The sequence below is a fragment of the Camelus dromedarius genome, chromosome 27 (assembly GCF_036321535.1).
Source record: "Camelus dromedarius isolate mCamDro1 chromosome 27, mCamDro1.pat, whole genome shotgun sequence".
In the NCBI taxonomy this organism is placed as follows: Eukaryota; Metazoa; Chordata; class Mammalia; order Artiodactyla; family Camelidae; genus Camelus; species Camelus dromedarius.
In genome coordinates this window covers 10,574,988-10,589,142 of record NC_087462.1, presented here as the reverse complement: position 1 = coordinate 10,589,142, position 14,155 = coordinate 10,574,988, and the positions used below count along the sequence as shown (strand labels likewise).

At 59.7% G+C, this 14,155-nt stretch overlaps 2 protein-coding genes across 4 annotated transcripts; one reads left to right on the top strand and one right to left on the bottom strand.

The window, feature by feature from the left end:
- Positions 1 to 66: 66 nt before the first annotated feature.
- On the top strand, positions 67 to 10,430 carry CRLF1 (cytokine receptor like factor 1). 2 transcript variants are annotated; one of them, XM_031438254.2, is made up of 9 exons: positions 67 to 183; positions 4,823 to 5,104; positions 5,444 to 5,573; positions 5,741 to 5,910; positions 6,931 to 7,088; positions 7,182 to 7,350; positions 9,284 to 9,471; positions 9,585 to 9,627; positions 10,114 to 10,430. In XM_031438254.2, the coding sequence occupies exons 1-9, from the start codon at positions 72 to 74 to the stop codon at positions 10,125 to 10,127; spliced, it is 1,266 nt and encodes a 421-aa protein (XP_031294114.2). In that variant the 5' UTR covers positions 67 to 71; the 3' UTR covers positions 10,128 to 10,430. The 2 variants fall into 2 exon arrangements, with proteins under 2 accessions (XP_031294114.2, XP_064336109.1); XM_064480039.1 differs by having other exon boundaries at positions 9,580 to 9,627.
- A 281-nt stretch (positions 10,431 to 10,711) lies between these two features.
- On the bottom strand, positions 10,712 to 13,412 carry REX1BD (required for excision 1-B domain containing). 2 transcript variants are annotated; one of them, XM_010995141.3, is made up of 5 exons: positions 13,260 to 13,412; positions 13,082 to 13,164; positions 12,550 to 12,800; positions 11,577 to 11,656; positions 10,712 to 10,942 (listed from the first exon to the last, which is right to left on the bottom strand). In XM_010995141.3, the coding sequence occupies exons 2-5, from the start codon at positions 13,158 to 13,160 to the stop codon at positions 10,870 to 10,872; spliced, it is 483 nt and encodes a 160-aa protein (XP_010993443.1). In that variant the 5' UTR covers positions 13,161 to 13,164; positions 13,260 to 13,412; the 3' UTR covers positions 10,712 to 10,869. The 2 variants fall into 2 exon arrangements, with proteins under 2 accessions (XP_010993443.1, XP_010993442.1); XM_010995140.3 differs by having other exon boundaries at positions 12,550 to 12,754.
- Positions 13,413 to 14,155: the final 743 nt, after the last annotated feature.

Below are 14,155 nucleotides of genomic sequence, written 5' to 3'. Positions count from 1 at the left end.
CTGCGTCCCGCGTCCAGCGCCGCCACCGCCGCAGCCGCCGTCTGCCGCGCGCCCCCGGCAGCGCCGGCCCCATGCCCGCCGGCAGCCCGGGCCCCGCCGCCCAATCCGCGCGGCGGCCGCCGCCGCTGCTGCCCCTACTGCTGTTCTGCGTCCTCGGGGCGCCGCAAGCGGGATCAGGAGCCGGTAAGTACCCGGCACCCTGCTTTCCCCTTCCCGCCTGGGCCGATAGCGTGCGCCCCGGGGGCAGCCGCGGGGGGAGGGGGCTCGGGCGCCACCTGGACGGCCGGGGAACAAAGGAAGGCGCCCCCGGCGCGGCCCTCGGGGCGCCCTCACCTGTGGGGCGCACGCCGCCGCAATCCCCTGGGCGGAGGGTCCGGCGTCCGCTACCGAGGCCTTCTTACCTGGGCTGCCTTGCCGCGGACGCCCGGCTCGGCCCCCTAGGGGTCGAGGGGCTGCGGCCTGGGACCCTCTGCACGCCGAGACCCGGCGGGCGCACGCGACAGCGTTGGCTGACTTGGAGACGCGGAGACCGCCGGTCACTGCTCCCGGGCGGGGGCGCACGCTGTAGGCGCGCTGGGTGCCGTCCCTGAGCAGGGGGGCCCCCCTGGGTGGAGGGATGAGCCCCATGAGGAAGGCGGGGCGGGAGGGGGCCGCTCTGGCCTCCTGGCGCGCGGCCCGGGGTCCCCGGGGACGCGCCTCTCCGCGGGCCGGCGCCGCCGCCCTTTCCCTGCGGGACCCCGCGCGCTGGGGTCCGCGGAGTCCCCGCCACCGGCGGCGCTCAGAACCGTTCCTGGACACACTGCGCAGGGCTGGGAGACTAGCGAGAGAAATCTTTGTGAGAGAGTGGGTTAGAGTGAGCGGGAGCGGGAGCCGGCAAGTCTGGGCACCGTGGGCCCAGCGCCGGGGCGGGGGGGCAGCCCCCGGGAACCCACAGCTCTCACAGGCCGAGACCCCCCACCCTGTTGGGAGCTCCTGGCCTCCGGCACTCTCTGGCCCCCCACTGATGCACAGCCCCGCCAGGACACTGTCTCCACATCCAGACCCACTCTGGGACACGCCCAGAGACACACAAAGACTCACACTGGCTTGTGGCCCGTCACCCTCACCCTCAGATGCGCGCACACTGCATCCCAGATGCACATTCGCACACCATCGGGGCGCACACACATTCCATCCCTGACACACACACATTCATGGTCACACATTCATGCCGAGGGGGAGGCAACACAGGGCACATACGCAGGCACTGCCTCCCCTGGATGTTCACAATTACTCCATGTACCCCATCCAGGTGCATAAGTTGACTGTGGTGGGCACATACTGCCTTCCAGGTGGACCCACACTGTACAGAACTATTTGCAGTCTTCCTGCGGTATTCCTCCAGAAAGGACACTGTCCAGTGTCCCAGGGGCACTTGCTGAGAGTCTAGCATGTCCAAAGCTCCTGGGCAGGTGAGAGGCTGCCCAGGCCCTCCTTGGGTTCCTGACAGCTCTTCCAGGAGGTGGGCAGCACCTGTGAGTGCCAGCTTTAGTGGCAGGCTTTTTTTCCCAGCCAGCAGAGTAGCAGGCAAAGGTGGCTGCGGTGCGGGGATGGGGTGGGGAGGGCAGTGCAGATTGTTGTGTGTGTGTTTTTTCCTTTAAGGGGGAAGAAATTAAATAAAAGATTCTCACACCTCGACAATATGTTTCTACTTACGGTGTGTCTTAGCACCTGACCAGCAGGCGGGTAGGTCGTAAAGTGTCTGCAGGTACCAGCGGGACAGGAGATGGAGACCCCTGTGGGGACCCCAGGATGGGGGCCACCCTCCTGCCTTGCTTGCAGAGAATCTCACACTTTTCCCTTTTAAAACACATGGTGTTCCTTTTTAATAACGGCAGTGGCTCCAGATTGGGAAGGGGGGAAGGAAAAACTTTTAAAGGCCCCAGCTCTGCGGGAAAGGCAGGGAGGCAGGGGAGGGAGGCGGGCTGTCCAAAAGTCTAGCCCAGGGATCTGCTTAGGGGAGCCTTCTAGGAGGCCCCCCAAACCAGGCTAAGAGCCCCCCCCCCCCACCTAAGTGGGCTGTTCCCAGATGCTTTGCCTGGGCTGGAATGTGTGCATCCCGGGTCCCAAACGCCTTGGCTTATTGTTTGGGGAGGTTTGGAGGGAGTGCACCAGGCAGCAGGGACCCCAGAGCTGGGAGAGGCCCTAATCCCAATAGTTCCTAGGCTCTGCAGTGTACTGGGCCCCTTGGACATCGTGAGCTCATCTCATTAATCTCTCCAGCAGGTAGAACATATTCCCCCCCCCCCCCATTTTATGGAGGAGGAAACTGAGAACAGGGGAGGGGAAGTCAATTGCCCAGGTACTCCAGCTGAGATTGGCACCCACATCCCAGGAAGAGAAGGCCTCCCTCTGACCTTTCCTGCTGGAGCTTGGGGTGGGGGACTGGCCTGTCCAGGCCCGCCTGGCCTTGCCCTCTCCTCCTGTCCCCCGCCCAGCCCCGGGAGGGCAGCTGCAGCTGCTGGCAGGCAGGCCACATCAGCCCAGGCCAGGTGGGTGTGGCAGAGGGGCAGTGCACCCCGCAGCCAGGACCCCCCCTAGAGAGCCCCTTTCCCGGCCAGGCCATGGTGGGGGGCGGTTACAGGAGGGGCATGACCCACCCCCAGAGGGTTAAGAGTGGGCTGGGGTCTGGGCAGGCCTGGCCGTGCCTCCTACCCTGCTGGGGGGGCCCAGGCAGGAAGCGGTGGGTGGGCCGGGGCAGAGACGCTGGCACGCCCGAGTTCATGCCGAAGGAATTCCGAATTAGCGGGCGGCTGGCTGCCTGGGACCTCCGGGGCGGCCCCCTGGCCCCCCGCCCCCGGCCGCCCCCGCCTCCTCAGCTCTGGCCCGCTCAGACGGCTCCTTCGCACGGACGCTGAGACCTCCGGCGAGCCCTGGGCCAAGCCCCAAACGCAACTGCGATCCCAGGCTCCAGCAAGACATGGCCCTCAAGCCAAGTTTGCCCCGGAAAATTGTCAGGGCCGGCCCCAGGAACTGTGTCCACCCCACCTCATCCATCCGGAACAGTGAGGGCCAGCACAGGGCAACCGCTGGCATTCAGGGGCCTCCCAGGGGACCATGATCACCCTGCCCTTGGCTGCCAGGGAAGCTGGGCTCCCATTGCACCCCTGCAGTCCCTTCTTATAGCTGCCTAGCAATCTTTTTGAAATACAAATTCCTTCCCTGCTCAGAATCCTGGAATAACTCCTCTCTGCAGGTCTGGCCCCTGCTGATCTCCCAGACCTCATTCCCTACCACCCCTGCCCCAGGATCTTTGCACTTGCTGCTCCCACCACCTGGGCACTCTCTTATTCTCTTCTATAAATTTTCATAGCTGTTTTTTCACTTTATTCATATCTCAGCTCAAATGCCACCTCACCAGACAGGCCTCCTGGCCTGTTTAACTGCCCACCACTGATTCATGCTTTATTTTCTCCCTTATTTATTCTTAGATATTTATTTGTTCTTTGTTCTGCTGCTCTCTTTGATTCAAGGCCCACAAGGGCATGAATTTTGGGTATCTGGTCACCATTGTGCCCTCAGGTCCTGGCACAATGTAAGTTCTCCTTGAATGAATGAATGGATGAGTGAACAAATGAGTGAATGAGTCCTCACAACCACTCTTGGTGGAGGGAGGGGTCCCCTCCCAGGGGCTGAGAGAAGTAAAAGAACTGGGCCAACCTCCACAGTGAGCTGGAGTCATTGGAACCCAGGGCAGCCAGGCTTAAAGGTCTTGTCATTAAGGCAGTATTTTTACTTCTCTCAAACAACCCCATGTAGCTGATACTATGATGCCCACTTCCCAGATAGGGAGATGAGACTCAGAGGGGCATCCAGGGCTTGAACCATGCATCCCCTCCCCATTCTCTGTGCCTTGGTTTCCCCTTGGATAAAAACGGGTTACTCTCAAGTTCTAATCTTCAAGAGAAGCCATGAACTGCCCCAGCAGCAGGCAGGTGGAAAGACATCAACCTTGAAATCCCAGAGGCACCTGTGCCCAGCACCCAATTCACACACAACCCAGTTTAGGAAGTTATTTCCCAACTGATCTTCACAATTGCCCTGAAGACGAAGAGCTTTCCTGTTCCCATTTTGCAGATTAAGAAAACTGAGTTGAGGGAAAGCATGGTGATGGTGTCAGTCCTCCTGGATGGGAGCCTAGCGCTTGCTACAGCCACCTTCAGTTCCAGTGGCAGCACAGAGCAGAACTTGGGAGACTGACAAATCCGGGTTCACATAGTGTGCCCCTCTTCTATTTGATGAACTTCAAGAAGAGACTTGATCTCTCAGAGTCTTGTTTCTTTCATCCATAAAATGAGCTGGATTCTAGTAGGGGTCAGGGTATCCTTTTTTAGAAGTGCCTTCCGCCAACAGAGACATCTACTATGTGTGAGGTTCTGGGGGTATCAGAGAAAGAACTCACAATCTGTTATTTCTAACTGAAAAAAAAAAAGGCATAATGTAGTGTTTGTCAGAAGTATGTGGAAAGCAGGAATTACTTGGATCTGAGTGGGCACTTATGCCCAAGATTTGAAACCAAGTCAGTAAGGAAGTCAGTAAGGAAGTGACTGGGAAGGACCTGAGTTGTTGAATCAGACAGTTCTGGGGCTGAATCTCAGCTTTGCCACCAACCTGGGGCTGGTCATTTGACCTAATTGATCCTCAAGTCTCCCTCTCTGTAAAATGGGTGGCAGTAATAAACAGCTCCTTTGCAGGACTGCCATGAGTCTTAAAGGTCCTAGGATGGTGGAAGGTTCCAGGTAGCCCCATCCCAGGCCTGACAGGTACTCCTTTCTGACCCTAGACACGGCTGTCATCAGTCCCCAGGACCCCACGCTCCTCATCGGCTCCTCCCTGCAGGCCACGTGCTCTGTGCACGGGGACACACCAGGGGCCACCGCCGAGGGCCTCTACTGGACCCTCAACGGGCGCCGCCTGCCCCCTGAGCTCTCCCGAATGCTCAATGCCTCCACTCTGGCCCTTGCCCTGGCCAACCTCAACGGATCCAGGCAGCAGTCGGGGGACAACCTTGTGTGCCACGCCCGTGACGGCAGCATCCTGGCCGGCTCCTGCCTCTATGTTGGCCGTAAGTGGGCTCCCAGGACACCCACGGGTAGCTCTTGGGTGCATCATCTCCCTCTGGAGAGAGGCATGAATCATGGGCCCTCCGATCAGCGAGCCACTGAACAGTGGGCTCGCTGGCACAAGTTGAGAGGTATGGGCCTCTAGGGTGGGGATGAGAGCCTGGAGACTGCCCCCCCCCAACACACACCAACCTCAAGAGAGCCATGCAGGTGGTCCTGCCAACATCTGCTCTGTCCACCCTCCTTCCACTCCAAGGTGGGGGCCCCGGCTGGCAGCCAGCAACTCCTCCATCTGTCCACGGCTGGTCCAGACCCTCAGCCCCTGCACCCCACTTCCCCAGTGCCCCCAGAGAAACCCTTCAACATCAGCTGCTGGTCCAAGAACATGAAGGACCTGACATGCCGCTGGACGCCGGGGGCCCACGGGGAAACCTTCCTCCACACCAACTACTCCCTCAAGTATAAGCTGAGGTTGGTAGTGGCCCTTGGGTGACATGTATTCCAGGTGGGCTGTGTGGCCTTGGCCAAGCCTGCCTTCTCTGAGCCCTGGGGTCCTCTCTGCATTCCAGGGGTGATGTGGGGAGGTGTGGGAGCCCAAAGGGACCCTTAGGTGTCCTCCTTCTCTTCTGCCCCTACAGGTGGTATGGGCAGGACAACACATGTGAGGAGTACCACACAGTGGGACCTCACTCTTGCCACATCCCTAAGGACCTGGCTCTCTTCACACCCTACGAGATCTGGGTAGAGGCCACCAACCGGCTGGGCTCAGCCCGCTCTGATGTGCTCACACTGGACATCCTGGATGTGGGTGAGCCCCCTGACCAGGCCAGCCTGGCCCACCTGGGATCCTGCCACCCTCCCCCCAACACACACCATCCTCAAGCCCCAGCCCAGCCAGGGCTGCAGCTCAGCTGAGGTAGGACCCTGCCGTTTGGGATGAGGAGGAGCCAGGCATCCACCCATCGGTCCCCAGCCCCCTGAAGCAGCCAGGATACCCTGACTCTGTGGAGAACACCTGGCCTGGTTGCCTCCCCCTCGGCAGCCCAGGTGTGCGGGAGGGGGCCCCTGGGATCTGGGAGGGGGCGCCCAGGTCGGGAGGCGCCCCAGGAAGCAGCAGCCTGGAGCTGGGGGGGAATGCGGGAGGGAGGCAGGAAATGGATGATCTGCGAGCAGAATTGGGCCTAATCTAATTAGGGTGTTTCTCAGCCCCAAGCAGGCCTGTGACTTAACCCTTTCGGCCCCTCACCAGGGCCTCAGGGGAAGAAACCAGCCCTCTCTGCTGCCCTATGGGCTCCCAGAAGGATCCTCAGAAGGCTTGTAGTTACTCCCTCCTCCAGCCCAAGTCCCACTTTCCTTCCTTAAGTCCTGAGGCTGCAGGGGCATGTTCTAAGCCTCAGTTATCCCTTTGCACCCAGGAGAGCCGTCATACCAAGGACCTCTGTAAAGTAGGAAGGAGCTGGAGGTGGGCAGTGGCGGTTCAGGGGAGCGTCTCAGGGATCTGGCAGCCTGAGGGGCCCCCTGGCCTCTTGGGCATAATAATAATAATATCACCGTCCAGGCAGTGTCAGCTTTTTACATAGTTCCGCGAAGATAGGATTATGTTTCTCCTGTCATAGATAATAATGGTGATAACAGCTAACATTAATTGAGTGCTGCTAGGTGTTGAGTGTTTCTCGAATATTATCTAATGTAATCCATCCTGAAGGGGGGAGGGGGGAGAACGATGGCAGGTGCCATCTAAGCCACGTGCCCTGGGTATTTGGACCTAGACAGGGGCCAGCCGGGTCCAAAGAGAGCCCAGTGACTGAGCGCCGCCTCACCCCCCTAGTGACCACCGACCCCCCGCCGGACGTGCACGTGAGCCGTGTAGGGGGCCTGGAGGACCAGCTGAGTGTGCGCTGGGTTTCACCGCCTGCCCTCAAGGACTTCCTCTTCCAAGCCAAGTATCAGATCCGCTACCGAGTAGAGGACAGCGTGGATTGGAAGGTGCCTGCCCCCACCCAGCTGCGCTCCCCCTCTCCCTCTCCCCCCCCCCCCCCCGCAGCCGCCAGCGCCTCTGACCCTGCCCTGGCTGCCCAGGTGGTGGACGACGTGAGCAACCAGACCTCCTGCCGCCTGGCGGGCCTTAAGCCCGGCACCGTCTACTTCGTGCAAGTGCGCTGCAACCCCTTTGGTATCTACGGCTCCAAGAAGGCAGGGATCTGGAGCGAGTGGAGCCACCCCACCGCTGCCTCCACTCCCCGCAGCGGTGAGCACTCCAACAGGGCTAGGTGGTCCCGGAACCAGCCACAAACCAGTCTCAAACCAGCCTGGGCCTCCGTTCCTTTGTTTCCGCCAAGAGAGCAGAGGTCTCAAACTCGTGAACCCTGGAGCCACATGTGGCCCCTGGATCTATTTTCTTGGCCTGTCATTTGAAAAAAAAATTTTGACCTACTCGCAGACATTTAAAAACAGTATGTTTTCACACAAATAGTCTAGATTTCCTAGAAAAATTGTCTAGAAAATGTAACAGGACGCAGCCTGTTCCTCTATGCCTCCATCAGCAAAGGCTCCCCCTTAAGTCAGTGGTGGAGGGGGTTAGCATCCCTACCTGGCTGGTTTCCCTCACATGTACCCTTTCCCTAGCCCCTAAGGGCAAGTGAGTTTGAGACCCCTGCTTCTAAGGCCGATCGGCTGCCAACTCTATGACTGTTTTCTATTCCTCTTTTTATTCAAGGTAGGGGAATGGGATGATCAGAGACCTAGGTCTGATTCCCTTTGGGGTCTGAGGTTTATCTAAGCCCATGGGCCTCCCTCCTCTTCTTTGAGAAATGGTATGAAACCTTACTTGGACATCTGGCCTCAACATCCCCATCTGGAAAGTGGGGGTGATAGTCATGCCTGCTTCAGGCTATCGTGAGGGTTGGATGAGCTAACCCCAAAGAAAGTGCCCTCATGCTGGGTGTCACCCCCGTGTTTGCAAGAAATAGCTACTGAGGTTCCCATCCCCTGCTCCCCACACCCAAAGGAGGCCCCCTTTTCTCAGATAAGGGCACTGAGGCTCTGAGACAGTCAGCCAGCCCCCAAGGTCACACAGAGATCTGAATTCAGTCCCAAAGAAGTCCAGGCTCATGCTCCTGGGATGCTGGGGAAACCAAGGCCCAGAGAGGATCCCAGAGTCAGGGAGTGGCAACGGGGCTCCAGCCAGTTCCCCTCTCCCCAGCCCCCATCCCGGGCCCCTCCAGGTTCAGGGGTGGGCGGGAGCTAGCACAGCCGGGAGGGGCCTGAGCCTTGGCCCCTGCTCGTGCCCAGCACCTGCGATTCTTGCACGGGAGCCAGCAGGCGGCTGCGTCCACTGGGGAGGCTGGGGAGGCCAGGGGAGGCCGGTAGGGGCGGTGGGGGCCGGGGCTGTGCCAGGGCCTGTCAGCGGGTCCCCAGCATTATTTATGACGTGAGGCCGATGTCCTTATCCGCCGGTCTGCTCAGGCTGCTCAGGGCTGGCTGCGGCCGGCGGCTGGACCTACAGGCTGGCCTCCCACCTGGCCCTCCTGGCCCACTCCCCATCTAAGCGGCTCATACTCTCAGGCCTGTCCTGGGGACCGTCCCCTCCCCTCCAAGTCACCTCGGTCTATTTCTTTCATCTGTCACTCTCTTTCCCTGTGTCTGTCTTTTTGCCTTTCTTGGTTTCTGTGTCCCTACATCCCCAGGGTCTCTGTCCCCACCTTCTCCAGCTCTCTATCTCCTGACCCCCTGCATCTCCTTGGCTGTCCCCCATTGTATTCGCTCTCCCTGTGTCTGTCTCTCCTTGTCTCCATCTCTCAGTCTCTGCCTCTCTCTCTCCAGCTCTTTCTCATCAGTGTCTCTCTCTTCCTCTCTCTGCCCCCTGCTCCGTCTGCATCTCATCTCTCTGGCCCTGACTTCTCTCCTCCTCCCTCCCTTCCACTCCACACCTGGCTCAGGCCAAAGGAATCGGGTTCCTGGAGGAGATGTGGAGGAGGATCCCCTTCCTTCCCCTGCCCCTCATCTCCTTGGGGGCGCAGCTGGGCTGCTGTGCTGGACCGTGGGGAGGACTGGGTCCCGGAGAAACAGGGAGGGAGGCGCCCAAGGAGGACGCGGTCTCGCGGCACAAGGGAACCTCCCTCTCCTGCCCGCGCGCGCCCTCTGCCGGGCGCGGTCTGACGCTGCCGCTCCACCCCTGTCAGAGCGCCCGGGCCCGGGCGGCGGGGCGTGCGAGCCGCGGGGCAGCGAGCCGAGCTCGGGGCCGGTGCGGCGCGAGCTCAAGCAGTTCCTGGGCTGGCTCAAGAAGCACGCGTACTGTTCGAACCTCAGCTTCCGCCTCTACGACCAGTGGCGAGCCTGGATGCAGAAGTCACATAAGACCCGCAACCAGGTAGGAAGGAGGGACCCCTGGGAGAGGGGTGGATGGGTGGGGCCACGGGGGTAAACTGGCTGAGGAGGTAAGTCCGCAGCCCCCAGTCACTGCCTCCTTCCTTCCAAGCACAGGACGAGGGGATCCTGCCCTCGGGCAGAAGGGGCGCGGCGAGAGGTAAGGAGGCCCAGATGGGTGGGCAGGGTAGGAGACAAGGGCCCCTCCTAGGTGGCCACAGGTTGTGGGCACCGCCCCCCCAGCCCTAAAGTTCTTCCTCTGTCTCATTTATCAGCATTTATCTAACACCTACTATGTGCCTGGCCCTGTGGCCTTTGGCCTGAGAACATCTGACCCCTTTAAAATGTCCAAGGAGGAATGTCGTCCTCAGGAATTAATACTCATACTCACCCAGTTAGTATGTATGAGCGCCTACTGCATACTGGCCCTGTGCCAAGTGTGCTACCTGCGGGACACCCTATGGGATGAATAAATATTCTTACTTCTCAGATGGGAAAACCGGTGCCCAGAGAGGGCCAACAGCCTAATAGGGCCACCCAGCTCAAAGTGATAGGGCCAGGACCTGAACTGGAGCCTTCTCAATTGTTCTGTGGTGTTAGGTCGTTCCAGGCTCCTTGCTAAGCCTGGCTTCCCCTCTGCCTGCAGGTCCTGCCAGATAAGCTCTAGAGGCTGGGGCTGCCCTCCCTGCTGCATGGAGACGCAGGGGCCACACCCAGACTGGGGGCCACCTCTGTACCCTCACCTCAGGGTGCTCCAGCCCTCTCAGCAATTGGAGCGAGCACTCTGAGCTCTGAGGGCCACACCAGCTCTGGCCTCCATGTGAGGTGCACCCCAGTGGAGGGTGTGTGTGTTTGTGAGGGTGGGCCGCCTTGCAGAACACCTGCCAGGGCTGGGGGTGAAGAAGGCCATCCCCTACCCAGGGCCCCCTCCAGTCTTTTTAAATAAACAAGCTATTTAGCTGCCCTGATTGTGAAGGTGAGTGTGGGGCTAGACTGGCCTGGGATAGGGGCTGTGGGGTTTCAGGGGAGACATGAGAATCCTAATGACCCTTTGGGACGGGAATCTTCACCTCGCAGACTTTCTGACTCTCTCCACGATCTGAAATATCTGGTTCTAAACTTCTTGGGGAGTGTGATTCAAAATATCAGAGTCAGGGAGGGGAAGAATCTTGCACCCACTTTTCCTAGCTTTGTGGACCCCACCTCAGCACCCCAGGACAGAGACAGTGGAGCAGCTGCAGACAAAAGGTTCTTTAGGTTTTTTATTGTGAGAGGTGAGGTGAACTTGAAGAGGATCAGTAGCCCAGTGGGGCGAGACCCCAGCCAGCTGGTGGTCAGGGCTGGGCCGGATGCCGTCTGTTCCATTTCCCATCTCCTTCGGCTCATCCCTGGGGAGCCACCATCACTCGGCAGACTCCGCATCAAACCTGAGGTCCTGGAGAACCTCGCTGATCGCTTCCATGGTTTTAATTACCCTACAAGAGTGGATGGGAACTATAAATAAAACCCAGATGGGGTGAATTAGCCGCTGCTGCGCAGCTCTGAGGGGGCAGACCCTGGGCCCTCCTGCCTGCTGCCAAACCTCCAAGCAGCACTAATGGCCGGGAGGACCATTTGGGTACCTGGGAGGAGTGGTGGTCCCGTGGGTCAGAGTGGCAGAGAGAAAAGGCCATTTTGGGTTGGTATGTGCCACAAGGAAGGTGCAGAGTGTGACATTGGCAGATGTTGAGCACGTGTGCACATGTGTGCGCTTGGGAGGTGTTGAAGGCAGGAATGTACAGGCATGTGTCTGGTGGGGCCAGGGCAGCCATGTCCACGCTCCAAGTCAAGCCATGTGAGCAGGATTGGTATGTGTGACGTGTGCAGCTGTGCCCTGAAAATGCAGAGTCTGGTGTGAAATTGCAGTGTGTGTGCTGAGGGAATGTCTGCTGTACATCTAGGAGCCACCAGGTGAGGACTCAGGTGTGCACATCCTAAGAGTTGTGTGCAGGTCTGGAGGGTTGGCACAGTCTGACCTTGCCAGCCCTGGGGCACACCTGGCTGGGGTTGGGTACCCAAGGGTGCATGTGCAAGTCTAGCACAGTCAGCCCACTGGGAGGCAACACTCACTTCATCTTCAGTTGGTGCATCTGCACGGTGTCCTCCTGCCCAGTCAGCTCTGGTGCCCCCATCAGCTGCAGCAGGGCCACCTGGATGGGCAGTAGGCAGCAAGGAAGATGTCACAGCTGGCAGCGGCCACCCCCTGCCCTCCCACATAATAGGGAGGAAGAGACACTGACACAGCCAAAAAGGCAGCACAAGAGTGAGGCCATGGCAGGCGGGGAGTCTCAAGGGGCGGTGCTTAGCGCAGGAGGAATCTAGGATTAGGTTTAGGGGGCTTGGGAGGAGTGGGGCCGAGTGGGCGGCCCTAGAGTCAGAGAGAGCGCAATGGGGACGTGGCTTCATGTAGGCAGAAAAGGTAGGGGAACTGTTAGCCGGGAAATCTCAACCAGGGGTTGATGGTCGGGGGTGAAGTAGGCGGGGGTCTCAATCTCAGGGACCTGCCTGGCGTTATAATCCAGGGTGGAAGTAGGCCGAAAACCTAGACTGGGTTTGGGAATCTAAGGCAGAGTGGCCTGGGAATCCCAGTGTAGAATATGATGTGGGCGTGCCTTCACGTGGATTTGGCCTGCAGTGTATCTCGGTCAGGACTGGCTGTAGGGACAGAGTAGGCGGGGCCTTGGAACCCTAGCGGGAGGAGTAGGTCCAGGAGTAGGCAGGGATCTGGAGTACTAGCCTGGGGAGTTGGTTAGAACCAGAGGGGGTTGGAGCGCCCTAGGGGCGGAGTCTGGGATGGAGTGGGCGTGTCCTGGGACTAAAAACCTGGATGAAACTGGGGGCGGACAGGAGGGGACTAAGCTTGAGAATTTTAAGTGAAACCTTAATGAACGACTGAGGTGGGCCAGGAAGAGTGGGTTCTGGGGCACCAGGGGCGAGGTTTGAGGGGACAACCTGGCCCCTCCCTCAAGGGGCGCACAGTGGGCTAAGGCCCGAGAGACAAGGGGTGGAGTAGGAGGATACGAAGCCCGGGGAGGGCCCTCACCGTGGCCAGGCGCGTCTCTTCCAGCTGCTGCAGGCTGCGCACGTGGCTCGCGAGCAGCGGCTGCGCTCGGGGTCCAGCCAGCTCGGCCTCCACCGCCAGCACCTCCCGCGAGGCGGCGGCGAAGATCTGGGTCACCTCGTGTACCGTGCTCCGGTAGCGCGGGAAGTCGTAAGGCGGGCCGCTGCTCAGGTACTGGCTGTGGCCTCTGCGGCAGATGGGGGTCCTGAGGCTACGGCCCTGGCTCTCAGGCCCTGCAACAGCATCGACTACCTAGAAGCCCCCCAGGAAGTATCCCTGGACCCCAGAGTGTGGAGGACGTTTTGACTCCCGCAGGGTAACTCGAGACGGGCCCACCCCTGAGCGTGGGTAAGGGAGAGACGCCACTCGGAGCTCTGGTCTCCGGGCAAACCCCGCCCCACCTCTGACAACGCAGCCGCGCGGGGACCTAGTTCCTCCTCAAGGTACGCCCATCTCCGGAGCGGGCTAGGGGCTTAACCCTGTGACCCCTGCCCTCCCCTATGCCCACACTTACTCCTCCAGCCGGCGGAAGGCCTGCGCGCGCTCAGCCTGCAACTGGTGGATTCGCTGCACCAGCGCCCGGATCGGGGCATCTTTCTACGGGGCGGGGGGCATGGCTAAGGCATGAAGACGGCGCCCCCCGATCCTGCACCGCCCACCCCACGCTAGTTCCTGCTCGGGCTCGAGCTCACCCAGGGCCACACCGGCTCCTCGCGCTCCGGGACTCCAGTGGCGGCCTCAGCACCCGGCGCTACGGAGACAGCGGACTCAGCCACGGCCTCGGCGGTGATCATGATTGCGCAGCTCTGGCCCAACCCGGGAGCAGGTTACTCCGGTGCGCCAGGCGCCCCCTGCAGGCCCGGATGACCCAGAGACCCCGAGACCCCGGGCAATAAGGGGAAGCAAAGACTGGGGGCTTCTCACGCCGCACTCTCCATTCACCCAACCCCTGTACTTGTTCCCATCCAAAACCTGTCTTACCATTTTTGCCCCTGAATGTACGGTACTGTATAGAGCAAGGCTGTTCCCTGGGTTTCTACACAGCCATGTCAACACCCGACTTCATTTCATCTTCACATCCTGCCCCCACTCAAAATTTTTAAAAATGGAGCCCAAGAATATATCCATCATCTCATGCCACAAGGTTATAAGAATGGGATTTGAATGTAGGTTTTGACCCCGGAGAGCTCAAGTTGCTGGAACCCAGCCAACAGCAGAGTCACCAGCAGGTTGTGTGAACTGCTCAGAAGTGAGCTGGAGGGCCTGTGCGAAGGCCCTGAGGTGGAAGTGTGAGGCAGGGGTGAGGCCAGCAGGAGTTCATGTTAAGTACAAAGATTTCAGAGCTTTCCAACTGGAGATACACCTAGTTTGAGATACACCTAGTTTGAGCTTTAGAAGCTTCCTCCTCCAGGGGTGGACATGGGGAAGACCAGATAGTGGTGGCCTGGTTTAGGGAGCAGGGCAGTTGACAAAAGATAAAACCCAAGTACCTAAGGGATGGAGTGATAGCCTTAAGCTGGCACTCCAGGTCTCAGCTGGCTCAGGCATCATTGATCAGGCCTTGATTGTCAAGTCCCAATCATCCCAA

Bases quoted from the DNA above. Each gene is read 5' to 3' on its own strand.
- REX1BD (XM_010995140.3), bottom strand. From the start codon at position 13,361: ATGATCACCGCCGAGGCCGTGGCTGAGTCCGCTGTCTCCGTAGCGCCG. The intron at 12,755-13,081 runs GTAAGTGTGGGC...CATCTGCCGCAG, and splicing joins GCCTTCCGCCGGCTGGAGGA to AGGCCACAGCCAGTACCTGA. The intron at 10,943-11,576 runs GTGAGTGTTGCC...CCACTCTTGTAG, and splicing joins ATGCACCAACTGAAGATGAA to GGTAATTAAAACCATGGAAG.
- CRLF1 (XM_064480039.1), top strand. From the start codon at position 72: ATGCCCGCCGGCAGCCCGGGCCCCGCCGCCCAATCCGCGCGGCGGCCG. The intron at 5,105-5,443 runs GTAAGTGGGCTC...CCACTTCCCCAG, and splicing joins CTCCTGCCTCTATGTTGGCC to TGCCCCCAGAGAAACCCTTC. The intron at 5,911-6,930 runs GTGAGCCCCCTG...TCACCCCCCTAG, and splicing joins ACTGGACATCCTGGATGTGG to TGACCACCGACCCCCCGCCG.